The following is a 19813-nucleotide window of genomic DNA, read 5'->3' as shown; positions in this document are numbered from 1 at the left end:
AATAAGATAATTCTTTAAAGAAGCAGCTAACTCAATACCATAAATTTGAAAACAGAAAGCAGACTAGTTGACATGACAAAATTAGCAGTTAGCAATAGCAGGAAAATACATTAAGGATATTTAAAATAAAGGAAAAATTTAAGTGAGTGAAAGTAACAAATCAAATATAAAATAATATTAAAAATCTAGTAAGCTACTTGTATACTTCAAAATAATAATGGAAATCCTATTTATAACATTCACATAGGTGCATTTAGTTTTTACTTATTTTTTTAATGTTTATTTATTTATTTTTTTATTTGATAGAGAACGCAAGCATGGGAAGGGGCAGAGAGAGAGGGAGAAAGGATATAAAGTGGGCTCTGCACTGACAGCAGCAAGCCCGATGCGGGGCTCGAACTCACAAACCACAAGAATATGACCTGAGCCGAAGTCAGATGCTCAACTAACTGAGCCATCCTGGTGCCCCCATGTAGGTGCACTTAAATAGTAAACACATTGAAATCAACATGAATACACATATATATTGAATGAACTAATAATACACAGAGTGTAGCAATATCTAAACAATAAGACTAAGGAGAGAAGAGGGATCAAATATTACTAACATATCAAAGTTGGCAAAAAGGTAGGAAAGAACTGTAATGAATTCTGTGAGATTCCTCTCCAAAGTAGGTCATTACCAAATAATTTATATTGTGTCTACTTTTAAAAAGACAAGCTTAAATAAAGGCAAAGATTCAATAAGGTGAACAAAAGAGAACAAAATCTACTCATTTGGATTAATGTTGATGAAACACTAAGGCAATGGTTCTTAAAAAAAGTTATAGAACTTGTAGAAAACTGATTGTGGCTGGCAGAACGGACACTCTTACTTTATCTTCCTAGAACAGAGTGACCTTGTCTTATACAAACATCTGAGCCTAGCACTGAAAAAAGACAAATAATCTGGATCCAAACTTATTTTTTAACCTTATTTACCTTTATTCACCTATGCTCCCAACATTTAGGAAAAGGTTAAGTAACATGTATATTTTCATCACTAATTATTTGGCTACAAAAACTATGAGAAAATCACATGCTAGACTTGCTGAATGATTTTTTCTTTGTTTTGTGTTTTTGTTTTTTGAGGGGGGTGGGTCCTACCACATGCATTTTGTAAAAGCCAAACAAAGTTTAAAAATTTGTCTTTAGGTTATTCGAATACGCACTCTTGGTAGGCATGGAGGGAGTTATTTAATTTAATTAATTATTAATTAATTTAAGTTTATTTACTTAGAGAAAGAGAGAGAGAGCATCAGTTGGGGAGGAGAGAGAGAGAGAGAGAGAGTAAGAATCCCAAGCAGGTTTGCACTGGCAGCGCAGAGCCCAATGTGGGGTTCGACCTCATGAACCATGGTATCATGACCTAAGCCAAAACCAAAAGTCAAAGGCTCGACCTACTGTGCCACCAAGGCACCCCTGGAGGGAGTTATTTTAAATAGTGTGGTCTGTAAAGATGTTTGTTTGAGCAAAGAACTGCATGAAGAGAAGGAATGGTTACTAAGACTATCTTAGAGAGGAAACTTTCAAGCTGAGGTAACTCAGAGTGCACAGGCCTGAAAAAGGAATGAGCTTGGCATGTCTGTGAAACAGCAAGAAGGACAGTATGCTGCCTTTGAAGTGAGCCACTAGAGTAAGGTAAATAGCTTGGCCAAAGTGTGTAAGAAAGCCGAGGGTGTGAGGACAGAGCACAGAGTACAGGGGTTGCCTTTTTCAGAAACAAGCATAGAAATTCCGATGCAGATGGGTAGATTGGTGGCGGGCAAATGAGGACTTTCTCTCACTGGTTCAGTTTCCGTAATGAAATAAGAAGCAAGGTGATTAGCCAAAAGTGAGAAGAGTAGTGAAGCTGTTGGGTGTCAATAATTAATATGATTCTCCTCTAGGAACAACAAGAAAACCAACTAAGAAACCTATTAAAAACAATGAAGCAGCTATTCATTTCCTCTCTGCCTACATCCCCATATTAGGGAATCTACCCTACTCCTAGCCCTGGAAGAAATAGCCTTATTCTATCAGTTAGGTTCAGGTTCTGCTACACTTAATAGAAACTCCAATAACATGACTTAGATAACTTGAAGGTTCTTTTATCCCACACAGAAAACTCCCGAGATAGGCAATCCAAGTTGGAATTGTGGTTCCATGAGGATTTAAGGCCCCAGGCTCTTTCAATCTCTCTGTTTTGCTAAGGCTAGCCCCCTCCCTCTTTCCTTTAGAAAAGACTGCGTGAGAGTCAGATACCTTCTGTTCATTCATCAGCAAGAATTCGGTCACAAGGCCTTGCCCGGCTACAAAGAAGTATGGTGAATGTCGTCTGATGAGGCGGTCAAGAGTCCATCTAAATATTTGGGTTCTCATTACTAAATAAGTAGGGTAGTGGAAGATGGAGGGACATAGCATCTCTGTCACCCTGCATATCTCATGGCTTTCTAAGAGCCCCTCCACCATCACTGTCCCACCATGACATAACTCAATGGATGGCTAACCCAAGCCAGGCAGTAAGATTCTCTCTCTGGAAAGTCAGGCTTTGGGACACAGAAATCTAAGCAATTACTTCTGAAGGGCTGAAACTGCAGGAGACAACAGGCAAGAGCCCTACTGAGAAAACACAAGATTGTAGAGAGAAACAAATGAACAGACAAAAGGAGAGTTGAGAACGCAGAAGGAGAGAAACATAAGTTTGTGACAACAGCCATTCCTGTCAGGCCTGTATGCAATTCTTTTATTTGGATTCTGTGCAACTCTTCTATTCTTTTATGCAGAAATCCCTTTAGTTTATTTATATGTAAAATCACTTCATAGAAAAATATGAGTTTTTGAGTAGGTTTCTATTCCCCACAACCAAAGGATCCTTAAGATAGCTAATAAAAAAATTATGATTTAATATTATGTGCACATGAAGTATTTCTGTATCTTTGGTGAAACTTGTGGAAGATACTCATCATGTTCTTCTGCACCCCTTTTGGACAGATGGGTAAGATAGAATTTCCTTTAGAATTTTGTATTTTTTAAAAAGCATATAATAATTAGAAATTGATATCCTTCTTTTTTAAATTCAGATAATGGCAGTTTAAGTAATGTTTGTCTTTTTCTGTCCTACCAGGAAGACAATGACTAGATTTATTACACAATTACAAGTATTTATAGCAATCCTGGTTTAGAGGACAAAGCCTGGAAGAGATTTCATTATTGTTTCTAAGCATTTACTGCTCTACCTTGTAAAACGTTTCTATTTCACCACAGAGCCACCAGGCTTGGCCACATCACTTGTTCTCACCAACAAAATGGTGAGGTGATAGATGCCACATCTAAGTAGAAGCTTTAAGAGTTAGCATATGATTCCATCGTCCCTCTTTTTCCTCTGCCGTGCCTCTCGGCCAGAGGCTTTTCCTTCATCCTGGACCCTTCAATGTAAGTGATATGCAGCAGATCCACAGATCATGCCAGGATGTAGCCAGAACAAAAGAACAAACATTAGTTTTAACCCACTGAGATTCTGGGATTGTTTGTTATCATAGCATAACCTAACTTAAGCTGACTAATAAAAGAAGCAATTCAGTGTGTTTATGGGCAGGACACTGAGGTAGATCAGAAAGGACAAAAGGACAGAAATGTCTGAGGGGACCACTAGGGACATCCAGGATTCCTGTCTCAATACCTATCACCACCACTCAGCCAGTTATCTAAGCCACAAGCCTAGGAGTCATCTGGAATATATCTTTCTCCTTTGGGTCTCCTATATCCAAATCTTTTGCTTCCTTATCATCTAAATCCATCCCCATAGATACTACTTTAGTGGATTAACCCTTATTACCTCTTCCTTGGACTAATAATCTACTAACGTGTCTTTGTTTTGATCTCCTTCTTCCAGCCCATCCCCTACACTTATGTAGAATAATATTTCTAACATGATGTCATACCTTTGCTAGAAACATTCGATGTGAGAGTTTCACTTCAGCTTGACACAAGTAAGCTGGCCCCGGCCACAACTGTTCTCTGGGCTCTGGAGGGGCTGTCAGACCATTAACAGGTTCAAGCACCAGCTTTGCCACTTTCTACACACAAATCACTTAACCTCTTTAAGTGCAGTGGTTTTTGTTTGTTTGTTTGTTTGTTTTTGTAAAACGGGAATCATAATACAGACTATATCTTGCAGCTTTGTTGTAGAGGTTAAATTCGAGAAATAAATTGATTTGGCAAATCAGTGGTCTGGTCACACTGTAGAACAAGAAATATTTGTGGAATAACAGAACGATTCTCTGGCTCCGGCACCTATGAACACTTCACAGCCCTTATCTGTTCATACAGCTGTCTCTACTAGACACTAAACAACTTGTGAAGAAACTTGGACTTACTAATCTGAGCATCCTGGGACCTAGCACAGTGCTTGGTACAAAGGAGAAACTCAAAATAATGTGCAAAAGTGAAGCCATACCTGAAAGGTGGTAAAATCTCTGAACACTTTGGGGGGAAAGGATACAAAGAGTAAAACTAGAGAAAAAAAAGACGAGAGGAAAAAATAAAATCACTAACTCTAAGTTTCCCTCAGGCCCTTGTGCAACTTCATGTGTTTTTAACTTTGTGCTAAACAAAGATCTTTGCATCTTGAGTGGCCTCTTTCTTCTGTATTTTGCCAATTTAATTGATAGGTGAATTCACAATGTATAGACAAAGAAAGTAGGAAAGCAATGAATTTCACAACTCTTCAATGTGACTAGATTTGTTCCAGGGTAGAGAATACTTCCTCAAATGCTTGAATAACTTAAGAAATGTTTTTCTGCACATAATCTCAACGCTACATTTCAAATGTACAACTCCGTTCTCCAAAAACAAGTGATACTACCAGATCAATAGAATGTAACTCTCAAGCATAATACAAATCAATACATTCTAAAGAGATGCAAATGCTTTTTCTCCATTTTGACAGGAGAATCTCCCCCATGTGGGCATTTCACTGCTTCCTGTCTTCCATTTGAAATCTAATTGTAAAAACAGTAGGGTTGTCAAATTTCTGAAGTATATAATTGAAGTTCAAGGATTTTGTTTGTTTGTTTGTTTTATTTTGAAGGTGATTCTTTGGATATGGATTAAGGTTCTCAATGAACTAACTGGGCATTTTAAAAGTGTTTTTTTTAGTTCAAACAGCCCAAGAAACAGTTTTGTTCAAAATATCCAAAAATCCTTGCTATAAAGACCCAAACAGAAGAAAAGTAGAAGCTTGCCAGAAATGCCAAATGATGGTATGGTTTACATTATAATTTTTACTATTCCAAAATTTTAAATGTAACAGATAAAGGCAGTAAAATAAACCATCTAGTCTACATTGGGGTATTATACAACACTAATTTCAAGGACTGGACTTAATGCTAAAATGTTATTTCTTTCCAATAGTGAGTCCAAAAAATGGTTTATCTTTCTAGCATTAGGGTATAATTTATGAAATTGATGATATTTGTCCATTCTTGATCTACAAAAATGGCAATTGGACATTCAACTCTTTTTTTCAATGTTAATTTATTTTTGAGAGAGAGAGAGAGAGAGACAGAGTGTGAGTGGGGAGAGGGGCAGAGAGAGAGAGAGAGAGAGAGAGAGTGAGAGAGAGAGAGAATCCCATCACCCCAGAGTCTGATGCAGGGCTCAAACCCACGAGCCATGAGATCATGACCTGAGCAGAAGTCGGACGCTTAACCGACTGAGCCACCCTAGTGTCCCACATTCAACTATTTTTTGACCTGGTATTTTGAACTTTCCCAGAAATATATATTGCCTACCTAACATCCATAATAATTTGTAGACATGTCTATTAGGGCACTCGACATACTAAATTGTAATTAATTGTTTATAATTGTACTCATATACTATATTTTGAACATGTGCCTTTATTTTCATGTTCCTGGAGTCTAGCACTGTCTGGCACATAGCAGTTCTTGCAGCATCTGGCTACAACAGTAACATATGTTTGAGAGTAGAATGACTGCTTAGGAAAGAACATATACAAAATAAAAAGCAAGTTCTAGTACAAGTTAGCATGCAAACTTCATTAAAATTGGGACTGCTCCATAGCTTAGTCATCTGCTATTCCATACCAAAGAGATAATACCTGCAAATTTTCTTTATTCACAGACCAAGTTACCCACGGTATATATCTCGCATTTCTTTCTCTTCCTCTTTTTATTTATTTTTTTTTTTAATTTTTTTTTTTCAACGTTTATTTATTTTTGGGACAGAGCGAGACAGAGCATGAACGGGGGAGGGGCAGAGAGAGAGGGAGACACAGAATCGGAAACAGGCTCCAGGCTCTGAGCCATCAGCCCAGAGCCTGACGCGGGGCTCGAACTCACGGACCGCGAGATCGTGACCTGGCTGAAGTCGGACGCTCAACCTACTGCGCCACCCAGGCGCCCCTCTCTTCCTCTTTTTAAATGTCTGCTTCAGTAGACATCTCAGAGCAAACGAAGGTAAACAGAAGCAGAAATGCTCTAAATGGCTAATGCAGTCCTTGCTTGTAAATGTTCTGTTGAACAGAAGAGGGGGACTTCTCAGAGATGATGATTCTAATGGTTAAAAAAGGGTTGTTAAAAGGTCTGCGGATTTCAATCTGTTATTGTATTATCTTTTAAAATTTGTACTATAATTTAAAAATGCATACTATCTTCTAAATGTTTGAAATTTAAATTTGGTATTATCTTTTTGAATCTGGACTTCCTGTGACTGATCATATTGAGACTCAGATCCCCAAGGCTGAGAGAAAGCTCACAAATGTTTTTGAGAAGCTAGAAACAATGGGAAGTTAAGAAATCCTAGTAACATATGTCAAACCCAACAAAGAGAGACTGGAGAGGCTACAATTGGCACCATCTAATTTGGGTGTTCACCCAGGCCTCGGGGAGTATACTCAGGAGGTATTTACGACTATATTACCCCTTGCCTCGTAACTTAAAGTTCAATCCAACTCATTAGGTCTTCCATCCCAACTTCAACATCCATATCTAAATTCCTGGTACTATCATAATAATGATATTTCATATTCAGTCAACCTAACATAAGTCATAACTAAAACACAAATACGACTTAACTTTACCAATAAGAGAGTTGTTTTAAAACAAAGGTCAACTAAATATCATGGGTCAACAGAACACAGCTGATCAAACCAGAACCTGTTCAAACATCAAAACTAATACCACTCTGGTTAACCTTGAAATATTTCTATCAAATGTTTAATGATTATAATTTGAAGGTATGTGTCAGTATTTTTTTGATTCATATTTCAATGTAATGAAAATAATTTAGAAGAGTAATCACAATATAATTACATTTGATAGAAATTACACAAAGACAATTTCTATAATGATTATAATCATCACAACAAACCAATGATTTCTAACTATTTGGTCTGCTTGTTACGTCTGATTTTATCCTTTGGTCTTTTATTATGAATCCCTACACGGATGCTAAAAAATAGGGCAGACAGCTGAATTTGGTTTATAGGATTAACTTGCAGCAGTTGAGCTCCACCTACAGGCAAAAAAATAATTCTTTACAATCAACTTTACAATAGGACGTTCCAAAAGACCAGCGCCAATTAAGCCCAAACTTAAAATTAACCTTAGGTGCTTAGTAGAATAACCTGGAGTGCTTTATTTATTTTATTTTATTTTATTATTTTATTTTATTTTATTTTATTTTATTTTATTTTATTTTATTTTTTATTTTTTTTCTAGAGTGCTTTTTTAACCTTAGGATGCCGTACCAAAATTTCGGACAGACTTAGGTCAGGGGTAGGGCCTATTCTTAGGTGACCTCAATGTACTGAAAAGGTGAAAGACACTGATTTAAATCTTTACCAGCACATATCTTTTTAAAACATCAGAAATACTTAATATCATATTTTATTCCTTATAAATATTTCAGTCCCAGTATATTGACCCTTTTATTTTATTTTTTTAACATAACACTAACTTGAGAGTTAAACTATAGTGAAGCTGCTATAACTAACTAATAATTTTGGACTTTTTTTGTACGCAAAATAAGTGTTCATGAAACAAATGTGGAAATTTCTAAGTAAGAGTGAAAAACTGTATTTTCCCTTTGAAATCCTGTACTGTCTTCTCTATCCCGACCTCCTTATTTTTCTTTTATTTCTCTTTGAGAGCAGGAGAGGTAAGATGAAGGAGGGAGAGAGGAGGATGTCAATATTGAAAATGTGGGGGAAGAGGGGAACAGTTAAAAATAGATGTTTTGGTGTTTTCACTATTTATTAACGCAAATTTTGCCAAATAAGTTTTATTTAGTACTTAAAGAAAAGTCAGCTCTGCTAAATTATAAGTTATATTAATTACAGGGTGTATAAATATTGCAACTTGTATTAAAGCCAGTAAGACAGGAGAATTGAGGACTTAAGCACTTAAGCATAACAACGATTTGTTTCATCTGTTAAAAATTCAAAATGCATTTTTTGTCACATTATAAGCCTAATCTGTACCATATTCATAGTTCTTAAAAATTAGAAAATGCAGGGGCGCCTGGGTGGCGCAGTCGGTTAGGCGTCCGACTTCAGCCAGGTCACGATCTTGCGGTCCGGGAGTTCGAGCCCCGCGTCAGGCTCTGGGCTGATGGCTCAGAGCCTGGAGCCTGTTTCCGATTCTGTGTCTCCCTCTCTCTCTGCCCCTCCCCCGTTCATGCTCTGTCTCTCTCTGTCCCAAAAATAAATAAACGTTGAAAAAAAAATTAAAAAAAAAAAAATTAGAAAATGCATGTTTTGAATGAAAATGAGAGAGAAAAAGCATCCTTGATTGTATGTATAATCTGACTTAAGGTTACAGACTTGATATGATATATCAGCTCATATATGATCACTAAAACATTGTCAATAGTTGCCCAATGTTAATCTACTATATTTAAGTACGATTTCTGAATATAAGGGTTTATTACCATCAGTGGAGATTGCTGACAATTACTTTTCAGGTTACATGAATGAAAAAATTGAGGAACCGAAGCAGTGCCAATAGGGAAATGCCTTTTATTTTTAAGTTTTTCTATATGAAGTGGAGAAACATAGCAGAAAAATAAGAATGTTGCTGGGGTTCCTGGGAGGCTCAGTCAGCTAAGCATCCAACTCTTGGTTTTGGCTCAGGTCATGATCTCACAGTGCTATGAGTTCCAGCCCCACGTCGGGCTCTGTGCTGACAGTGTGGAGCCTGCTTGGGATTCTCTCTTTCTCTCTCTCTCTCTGCCCCTCCCCTGCTCACTCTCTCTGTCTCTCTCTCAAAATAAATACACTTAAAAAAAAAATAAGAATGTTGTTTATATGTAGTTACACCATCTTATCCCCAAATGTAGGCGATCCAAAGAAAACATTTTTAAGGCAGTATTATTTAAAATGTATACATAAAGTTGAATAATAAAATCACAAGGAGAGTTTTTCAGTTAAGTTGAATTTCAGAATATAGTGTTGAGTCACAAATTTTAACAACTCTTCACTATCAGACATTTGCTGAAATTTCTTTTCTGACAGAGATTAGGAGGGGTATATGGTATAAATCAGAGTTGAAAAGATAGTTAAGAATTTTTTCAGGCCTGCACACTTTCATAACCAGTTGTGACATATTTTACTCACCTAAATCTAAGGACTTGGCTTTTCATTCTATAAGTTACTCTACTGCTTGCATTGGTATTAGACAAACACGGCCTTCCGCATCTAACTAATATATTGCTTGTCCCACATATAGAAATTTGTAGGGGCTTTTAAAGAAGAGATTAGAGAGAAAATGAAGAGGAATTTGACTCGAGGGACCATTGTCGTAAGTACTTTAAAACTGTATGTTAGGTCCCCAAACAGGCTAACACACAACTGGCATATCTACCAAACATTATGAAAATAGTGTTCTGGAAAAGAAGTGGAAGAGAGGACTCAATACTAATTTAGAGTGAAGGAGAGAAAGACAACTGACACCAGGAAGCACCATAACTGACTCACCTGCGGGTAACCAACTTCTTCACTTCTCCCTCTCCAGTGGACTTCACATTTGCACCGGTGTCCTTTTTTAATTTTTTTGCAATCCTTTCTCTCATCAGGTTCTTCCCATCACCATCAATATATTCATCATGCTCTGCACCTTCATATTCTCCATCCTGTAGAAATTGAAATGCAGTATTTGCTAGGCATCCCACATCCCCTTACACCACCAGAGATCCATCTCCAACTCTCCACATTGCATTCTAAGCCAGTTTTGTTTTTTTATTTTAAATTAGTAAGGACTTGAAGCATTTGCTACAGGCGGGAATACCCGTATGGTCTGCTGTAGGCCAACTACATCAGTATGGGATACCTGAGTAAGGAGTGTTTGCTCCCTTCACACACAGCCCCTCTGTGCAGCACAGGCGGTGCTCCCTCTGTATCACCCAGGATATTGTGTTGTCCACATTTCTGTTCTTTCCCAGGGGAAATGTAACTTCTGCAGGCAGTTGGCCAGCATACTGACCTCAACCAGAGATTAATTCAAGTAGATGAGGAGAAGGTGGAGAAGCTTAGATTTCTTACTATAATTGAAGTCACAGCAATTACTCCCCTTCTCAGAATCCTCCAGGGGACCCTCAACTCACTCAGGACCCTGTACAGTCTGTACTCCCTGACACAATCTCCTACAACTCCAGGCCGGCAACACCAGTCAGCTTTAGCGCTGGCGTTCTCTCCATTCAGAAACACCCAAATTCTATGCACCTGCACTGCTTGCTCTTACACCTCCTTTAGGTCTTTTTTATAATCAGCTTTAATAGCCAATACAATTAATAAAGATCGCTATAGTCTTGAATGAGAATCTTCTGAATTGTGTACATCAAGGAATACTGCTATAAATGACTAATCTAAGCATTTTCCTATACGCTGTGTAGGATGCCCACGCATCAACATTTAAACTTTTGTTTAAAAAATTTTTTTTTATGTTTACATATTTTTGAGAGAGTGAGAGACAGACTGTGAGCAGAGGAGGAGCAGAGAGGGAGACACAGAATCTAAAGCAGGATCCAAGTTCTGAGCTGTCAGAACAGAGCCCGATGCAGGGCTCAAACTCACGAACCGTGAGATCATGACCTAAGGCGAAGTCAGACACTTAACCGACTGAGCCACCCAGGCACCCCAACATTTAAACTTTTAACACAATGAAATAAAATCAATGACATCTAAATTTTGAGTATTCTAGTAGTGAGAGGGAGAAAAATGGGCTAGAAATTCATATACGTATGATTTCAGTTTGTAGGGAAATACACATCTACATGCACACTTGGAAGGAAATACTTCAATCAAAATAAATGATTTAGTTTTCAATCTTTAAAATTTTTTTAATTGTTCAAACTATATTTATAGTAAGATTACTACTCACATTAGCTGAATCTCCTGCTGCATCACCTTTTTCGCTACAAAAAAAATGAAAGCAAGTAAAGTTTACCTTCAAAATGAAACTAATAAAATTATTCACCAATCAAAATTTAGAATATTTTGCTGGGATTAACAGTTCAAAACATAGGAATTTCAGAATGGCATTGTAGAGCAAACAGAAACATTCTAAAAGAGATTCATTTTTACAAATAGAATAATAAGTATGCCCGATTAGCACATATACAAATTCACTAGAATTAACAGAAAAAAGCAAATAACAACCAATAGTGATATTTTTATGAACAGAGGAGTTGAGAAAACAATTTCTTCCATTGGCTTGACATATTCTGGCTGAAAAGGCCAAATCCTTAAACTACCAGGATATTAAGAAAAGATTTTTTTGAAATAGAATTTTGTAACACAAGCTAAATTCAGTACAATAGTGTTTTAATCCCCATTTGAGACATTGTCCCAATATCATGTGCAGTTGTATTTAACAGTAATACATCCTCCCTTCTCAGAGAGAAGCAACAAAGATAGAGAGAGTTTTCTGTTAACTCCTAAAATATGTCAGAAAAAAATACTCAATGAATTGGTCTAAAATACAGTGACTTCACAAAATTTTTCAACTCCGATTTGTTTACTCATCATACCAACTGGTACAAAATGCTTCAAAGCAACTTTGAATTAAACATTAAACTTAAAAAAAAAAAAAGCAAACAGTTTCCTATTCAAACTATCCCCAGATTTAAAAGTTTAGCACTTAATTTTAAATTTAATTAGTTCAACAGAGATAGATAGTAAGATGAGTGTAAGAGGCCAGTGTGCTTCCCTCCATTATGCTAGAACCTCTACTATCTCCATCACCAAAATGCTTTTTTTTGTCTGAGTTGAAAAAACTGGATTTAAGAGAACAGACCATTTTGTCACAAAAGCAGTGAGAAAATATCTGAGCCAGAAAATAAGTATTTGGGATCACATTGGTAGCATACTAACCTTCCAACAGCTGGCACAGAACTGAGATGGGGATCATCCTTAAGCAAGTCATGACTACTTTTGCTTTTTCCCTTCATGCTCTAGGAAGAAATACATGATATAATCATAAGTGAGGAAGAAATAAAATAGTCTTCCAAAAGGGCAAGTTAACAAATTTACATAAAATCTAGTACTGCTGTAATGTGGCTAGCAAAAGATATATGTTCCTGAAATTTTCAGCATAAATTAAAGCTTTATAAGTAAGAAGCTAACTCTTGCATTGATAGAAAATATTATTTTAAAAACACCTTTTCTTCCAAAAAATGATACATCCTTCAAAATAAGTTACCACAGAACTGCACATATACATGTATTGTTTCTCTGAAGAACCCGATCACATTCTCTGACCTTTAGCACAGAACCAGAGTTAATAGTTGAAAAATAAAGATCTCATAGGCCACTTAATCTAGTCTCTCACCCAAAGCAGGAATCTCCTTGACATCACTGCTGACTAGTTAACCAGTATCTCAACACCTGAAAGGAGCTTACAACCACACCACACACACACACACACACACACACACACACACACACACACACCACCCTTTTAAAATTCTTCTAGTCTTCTCTTCTTGGACAGTTCTCTTTCTAATTGGAGGGTAAAAAATCCACGTGCAATTTCTAACCATCCAACCAGTCCTAGTTTTACCTTCTAGAACTAAAACAAACTACAAGCAATGTCTGCTATTAGGCATAGTGAATAGAGTACAGTTTAAATACAAAGAGATTGGTAGGTATAATAATGACCCCCTACAGATGTCCACATCCTAGTCCTCAAAGCCTGTGAATATGTTACCTGACATGGCAAAAGGGACTTTGTGGATAAATTAAGGATTCTGAGATGGGGAGATTATCCTGGTCTATCAGGGTACATCCAATGTAATCACAAGAGTCCTTACGAGTGAAAGAGGGAGGCAGGAGAGTCTATCCCATAATGATAAAGCATGAGAAAGACTCTACGGGCTATTGTTGGCTTTGAAGCTAGAGGAAGCGGCCACAAGCCAAGGAATGCAAATGAGCTCTAAAGGTGGAAAAGTGAAGGGAAGAGATTCTTCCCAGAACCTCCAGAAGGAAGGAAGCCCGGCCAATACCCCAGTATGTAGCCCAGGGAAACCTGTTTTGGACCTGTGACCCCAGAAATGTACCATATAAAATCTGTTTTGCTTCAAACCACTAAATTGACAGTCATTAGTTACAGCAGAAATATGAGATGAATACAAATATATTAACATCTTTTTAAAACTAGTTAAGTATAAACAACTAGGACGATAAGTAAAGTTTAATACAATTTAATCAGGCCAGAACAGTTTGTAAATTAGACTGTTCAACATTTCTGACAACTTCTGTGCAAAAGGCCTGGCAGGAGTCTTCATGTTGTGTGCACCCCCAGATCCAAGTTTTTGGGAGACTTTAATTTCTTGGAATAAATGAGAATAGGACAAAGCATTCTTATTTTATTCTCAAAAGTGGTATATTTGTCCATCCATATAACTTTTTAGGGGTGAGAAAAAGAGTCTTTTTATAACTTGGGATTTGAGGTAAAAATGTTAGCATATCTTGCAGTGAGAGAAATGCTATGTGTATCACTGTGAATGTGGCACAGTTTACTCACTATTTTTTAAATCTAGCTATTGAGATACCTTTATAATGAAACTACCACTTAACTTGCCTCATTGAAAACTGCTTGTTTGATTGCAGACTTTCACATGAAAAATATTTTCTGACATCTGTTTTTAAATTAGACACAAAGATTTGGGAGTAAACTTTAAACCAGTATGGACAGTTGAATAAAACTATTATTTAAGAAAGCAAAACGAAGGCAGGGATCCTCCAGATAAAAACTCCCCAAATGTTTGAAGCCTAGGACCACATTTTCACTTAGTTTTTACATCTTCAAAGTATATCCAGCTTGTCAAGCATTCTCCATGTGCAATGGTTTTTGGCTTCATCCCCATCCTTCGTAAGATCCTCCCTTCCTCTGAATGCATCTGGTTTGTCAGTATCCTTCTTAAATGTGTTCTGAACTGAACAAAACGCTGCAAATGTGATCCCCCCAAATGCAAAGAATGTTAAATTCCTTATTCAGAGACCTTACTCTTCATAATTCAACTAGGACTCATGGCCTATAAAGTCTTATACCTATTCAGCTGATTGCATTAAGTTCAAGTACAGAATTTACAGGTACTCCTATTCCACTTTAACTTCCTAGTTCAAATAATCATGCACAGGTTGACAACAAAGCACTCTTTGGGCAGAAGTATTCAATCAACTATAAACCCATCTGACTATAATATCTCCCAGATCACATTTCCTCGTGTTGTCCACAAGACTCTGACAGTATGCTTTCCAGAACTCAAGATATGTTATTATGGCATCCTCCTATCATGCAATCCTATCAAAAAGGAAATGAAGTCAGTCTGGCAAGTCACTTAACTAGAGTCTCAGTTTCCTCATCTATAAAGGAAGGAAGTTGGACTAGATCCCTTTGAGCTGTAAAATTCTATTATTCTAAAAGAGATTTTATCAGGTAGTAGAAAGATACTGAAATAAATAATGAAGGAAAGCTAACCCATGTGGGAGAGGTACTTTGTCAGGAATAAATGAGTGGGGTGAAGTTGTCTCTGTAATCCCACACTGATAATCCATAAACCAGAGGGGTTCTATCTTATTTCTACTTTCACATAAAGTAAAACCCCAAAGCCCCAGTTCAGACTTCAGCATTATTAACTTGTGATGTTAGACAGGTTCTGGAATAAAGCTTAACACACTGTGGTGTCAATGAACTTGATAAGCAAATGAATAATGAAACAATTATTTTCAAGACTTCTAGAAATATTTAATTTCATCCATCCAGTGAAACTGAAAATTGTTCTTGGTCATTGTAAAAGACACTTATTTGACTTTGGTTCTAATTATTACCTACATTTAAAAACAGTAAGTCTTACTTTTATCTATTGGTCATACTTTTCCAATATTCAGGCTAGCATTCATTTTTCTTAGCAAGGTCTCATTTAACCCCAAAGGTAAACTGTATTGGAACAGTTCTCAAAGTCTGAAGAACAGTACAAAAGGAAAATATATAAAATCTACTTCCATTTTTTTTTTTTTTTTTTTTGGCTCTGGAGTTTGTCTCATGCCCTCTAGAGAATTTCCTTTCCTCTAAGTCAACAACCTGCAATGATTTTTTATTGTTGTTGTATTTTCTCAAACTAAACTTATTCATGTCTCCATTATATAAACAGACCAAATAGCTAAATTCGGTAAGCCAAATATTCTGCACAGTGTGCCGAGACCCATTCACATGTGGAGAATGGGTTGTTGGTGGGTCATGATGTACAGGATGCCCTTCAAGGCTGCTCAAGCTACGATCCAGGAGCCCCAGGGAGTGCTCAGTAAGAGCACTAGGGCAGTTATGTGGAGTTAAGGCTTCCAACCCCAAATTGTTGGTGAAGTTTTTTGCCAACCCAACCCTCTAGACTGCTTTAGCATGAGGGCAGCAGCGTCTGAATAATACTCACAATCATATTAGAGACTGTTTGATAATTCTTTAGCTCTCTGAAAATATAATACAGATTACAACATAGAGTATACTGTTTAAGACATTTGACTTTCAAAAACATTTTCCAAGACTGCATATTGTATCGAAGTAATGACTACCCACGTCCTTATTTCACAATCTAAATGGTTCAGAGTATTTTCATGTTACAAGGAGGAGATGTAAGGCTCGGAGAGACTAAGTAAAGGTCACAAAGTATCAGTGGAAAGCAAAGTGCCAATATGAGTGTGTATGATCCCAAATCCATGCTATCTCTACTCCAACCTACTGTCACTCAAAGATGACACAGTTTACCATCAAAGAGCCCATAGCCCAGAACTCTACACACTTAATATGGAAGAAAGAAAAGGGTATAATGTTTGAGTAGTATACAGTGAGAACATAGTCACATATTTCTTGTGTAATAAAACAAAATGGATGTTATTAAAAGGAAAATGTTAACTATCACAAGAGAAGCAAAGGTTAGATCAGAAAAAGAAACAATTAAGAAAAGACATTTAGAAAGATGGTATTTTAGGTGTTGAAAATAAGTGTGACTTTGACATCCAGAATGGGATAGGACTTCAGGCAGGTGAAAAACGTGAACAAAGACACACAGAAAAGAAAATATAAAACATTTATGTAGAACAGCAAATAGTTCAGGTCTGCTAACAGTGTTTCCTACATTTCCCTGATAAGAATTCCAGGGAATTCATTAGAAGTACAGCTTCTCAGGCCCCTTCCTTGGAGATTCTGATTCAGTAGGTCTGAAATGAGGTGTAGGAATGTAATTTTTAATTTTTAAGGAAGTATTGGACCTATTCTCCAGTGGTTTTAAATGGTTTAGGAAGTATTAGACAAGGGCGCCTGGGTGGTTCAGTCAGTTAAGCGTCTGACTCTTGATTTCAGCTCAGGTCATGATCTCAGTGTTCGTGAGATTGAGTCCCGCATGGAGCTCTGGGCAGTGCAGAGCCTGCTTAAGATTCTCTCTCTCTCTGTCTCTCTGCCCCTCCACTGCTTGCGATCTCTCTCTCTCTCCTTCAAAGTAAATAAACATTAAAAAAGAAGAAGAAGAAGAAGAAGAAGAAGAAGAAGAAGAAGAAGAAGAAGAAGAAGAAGAAGAAGAAGAAGAAGAATTAGACCAAAGGGCAGAATTGGTAAAGGGGGATCATGGCCTTACTTCTATAGTTAACAGAGTGTAACTGTGACATCTTAAAGAGGTTTCAGGGTTTCAGGAAGACTGTTCTGAGTAAAAGAGAATAAAAAGTAAGAACTTGGGAGACGAGTCTATAGACTAAGGCAGCAGCCCAGGCTAGAAATGAAGGCCTGAATGAGGGTAGTAGCAAAAAAAGTTAAAAGGAAAAATAGATTTAAGATATGTTATGGATGAAAAATTGGTAGAATACTACAACAAACTGGTTTTGCAGAGAAAAAAGTAAGAAAAACACCGGAATCTAAAATTTTTCTTTAGAAGATACTGATACCAGGGAGTGGAAAAAGAAGTCACAGAACAGGGAGAAGTCTGGAAAACAAAGATAATGAACTAAGCCTTGGCTAGGGCTTGGGTTACTAGTAAGATATTCAAATAGAGAGAGATGGCCAGTAGGCAGCTGGTGAAAAGAAGAATAAGCCAACTAAAAGATACGGATTTGAGGGTCAGAAACAAACATTTGATAATTTTATCACACAGCATAGAGTCAGATGAGAGAAATATGATGACACAATACTAGGCCTATACTATTCATTTGATAATGGACTGTGGTCTGCAATTTTCTTGGCAAAAAGGAACGAATTTAGTCTTTCCACTGTGTGAAGTGTTTTTCAGGTTTGAGAGCAAACATAAAGGGCAAGACAACACTATCTGCGGTGCTCTCCTTTTGCATTTCAACCTTGTAGCAAACACAAATTGCTTTTATCACGTTCACGATATTCAGTGTAAATTAAACATTTTGTTTGTTTTACTTTGTACAATAATAGTAAGCAGCAGCAGCAGAAGATATGCTTTAAACATGTAACACATACTGTTGTTACAAATAGAAAAAATTCAAACTAATTTCCTAGTAAAGTCAATCCTAAACTTACTGAACAAAACTTACTTCAGACTAGAAATTTAATTTGACAAAAAGAATGATTCCGATTCTGTGTCTCCCTCTCTCTCTGCCCCTCCCCCGTTCATGCTCTGTCTCTCTCTGTCCCAAAAATAAATAAAAACGTTGAAAAGAAAAAAAAAAATTTAAAAAAAAAAAAAAAAAAAAAAAGAATGATAGAAGAACTCCTTTCTCCTACCCTGGCTCTGTCTCCAAGGCAGCTCCCTGGCTCAGCCTGATGTCCAGGACCCTGTGGGAGTTAGGCAACAGCAGGGGGCCAGCTGCACTGAGCTGCCTTCCACCCCAGAATGCTGTGCCACCAATGCAATTTCCCGCCAGCCTTCTAGATGGCTTCGGCTGGGAGGAGGCAGCTTCTGAGCACTTGAATCGTATTAGAGACTTAAATGGCTATAGAAACCTAAGACCAAAACTCTGATTTTACTACCTCTTAATTACATTGGTCTTGCACAGTGACCTAGCCTTTCTGAGTACTGATTTCTTCGCTTAAATAGGAATAATATCTATATCACATGGCCATTTTAGAGATTACATAAAATAAATATTTATTTATAGTGGAGCTAAATCTAGTGGAGTCAAATGATGGAGAAGACACTCCAGACAAAAGGAGAAACAGGAGTGGGGGTATTGTGGGGAAGGCATGGGTATGTAAGGAAACTTGACATCTTCAGAAAACATCAGTGAAAGGGACTCCTGGCAACTTCCAGATCTGACATTTGTGGTTTTGTCCATTTACAAATATACCCACAGGATCATGACATGAAGTATATCTTTCATTTTAATAAGGCACAAATTTGAATCATGAATAATGCAAAACTAGTGCTCTGACATCTAAAGAAGATAACTTCAGACATACTGGGGTGCCAGAGTGATCAATGATACTGAACAGGCCTAAAGAAAGGAGGTTTTCATATAAAGATGTATTTAACTTTGACACCTGAAGTAGAGATGTTTCCTAGAGAAAAAATCAAGAATGTGGGATAATAGCCCAGAAATAATATTGGGCTGTGTTCCTAGAGTTCAGAATTATTAGCATACAGGTGGTAGCTGAATCCATGGTATCAAACATATCACTCAAGGACACTGAAGACAGCAAGGCAAAAATTATGACCAGAACATTTCTCTTTTTTTAATTTTTTTTTTGATGTTTATTTATCTTTGAGAGAGAGAGGTGTGTGTGAGCATGAGCAGTGGAGGGGCAGAGAGAAAGGGGAGAGGATCTAAAGTGATGAGGGAAGTATATGGATAAAGAATTAAAAACAAGGGTAAAAATAATGTGCTTTTTAAATCAATGCTGTCATTACTGTTGGTTAGAAATAGGTAACTATTTCTAAGCAAATAAGGCAGTGCTAAGTTATGGAATTTTAATTACTATAAAACTTTGAACCTAATCCTTTAGGTCTCCGTGTTCACTAATCTTCTTTCTTTCTTTTTAAACACTGCAAAAAGGTAATCTATTTACAGAAGAGTGGTTTAAAGGCATTATGGCTTTCTTTACAAACAGATGTAAGAACAGGAATTGTCCACTTTTTAAAAACTCTGCATTTCGGGGCGCCTGGGTGGCGCAGTCGGTTAAGCATCCGACTTCAGCCAGGTCACCATCTCGCGGTCCGTGAGTTCGAGCCCCGCGTCAGGCTCTGGGCTGATGGCTGGGAGCCTGGAGCCTGTTTCCGATTCTGTGTCTCCCTCTCTCTCTGCCCCTCCCCCGTTCATGCTCTGTCT

The 19813-nt window shown here is 37.2% G+C and overlaps 1 protein-coding gene across 1 annotated transcript in view; it reads right to left on the bottom strand.

Annotated features, from left to right (window-relative positions):
• LOC115518461 (spliceosome-associated protein CWC27 homolog) overlaps nucleotides 1-19813 on the bottom strand; it is a 195655-nt gene that overhangs the window by 151433 nt on the left and 24409 nt on the right. Inside the window, exons 8-10 of the mRNA XM_030321943.1 lie at nucleotides 12413-12492; nucleotides 11421-11454; nucleotides 10019-10173 (exon numbers count right to left, since the gene is read on the bottom strand). Of these exons, the coding sequence (XP_030177803.1) occupies nucleotides 10019-10173; nucleotides 11421-11454; nucleotides 12413-12492 (269 nt within the window). The remainder of the gene's footprint in view (nucleotides 1-10018; nucleotides 10174-11420; nucleotides 11455-12412; nucleotides 12493-19813) is intronic.

The sequence above is a fragment of the Lynx canadensis genome, chromosome A1, assembly GCF_007474595.2.
Source record: "Lynx canadensis isolate LIC74 chromosome A1, mLynCan4.pri.v2, whole genome shotgun sequence".
Lineage (NCBI taxonomy): Eukaryota > Metazoa > Chordata > Mammalia > Carnivora > Felidae > Lynx > Lynx canadensis.
This window is presented reverse-complemented; position numbering and strand designations above follow the sequence as displayed.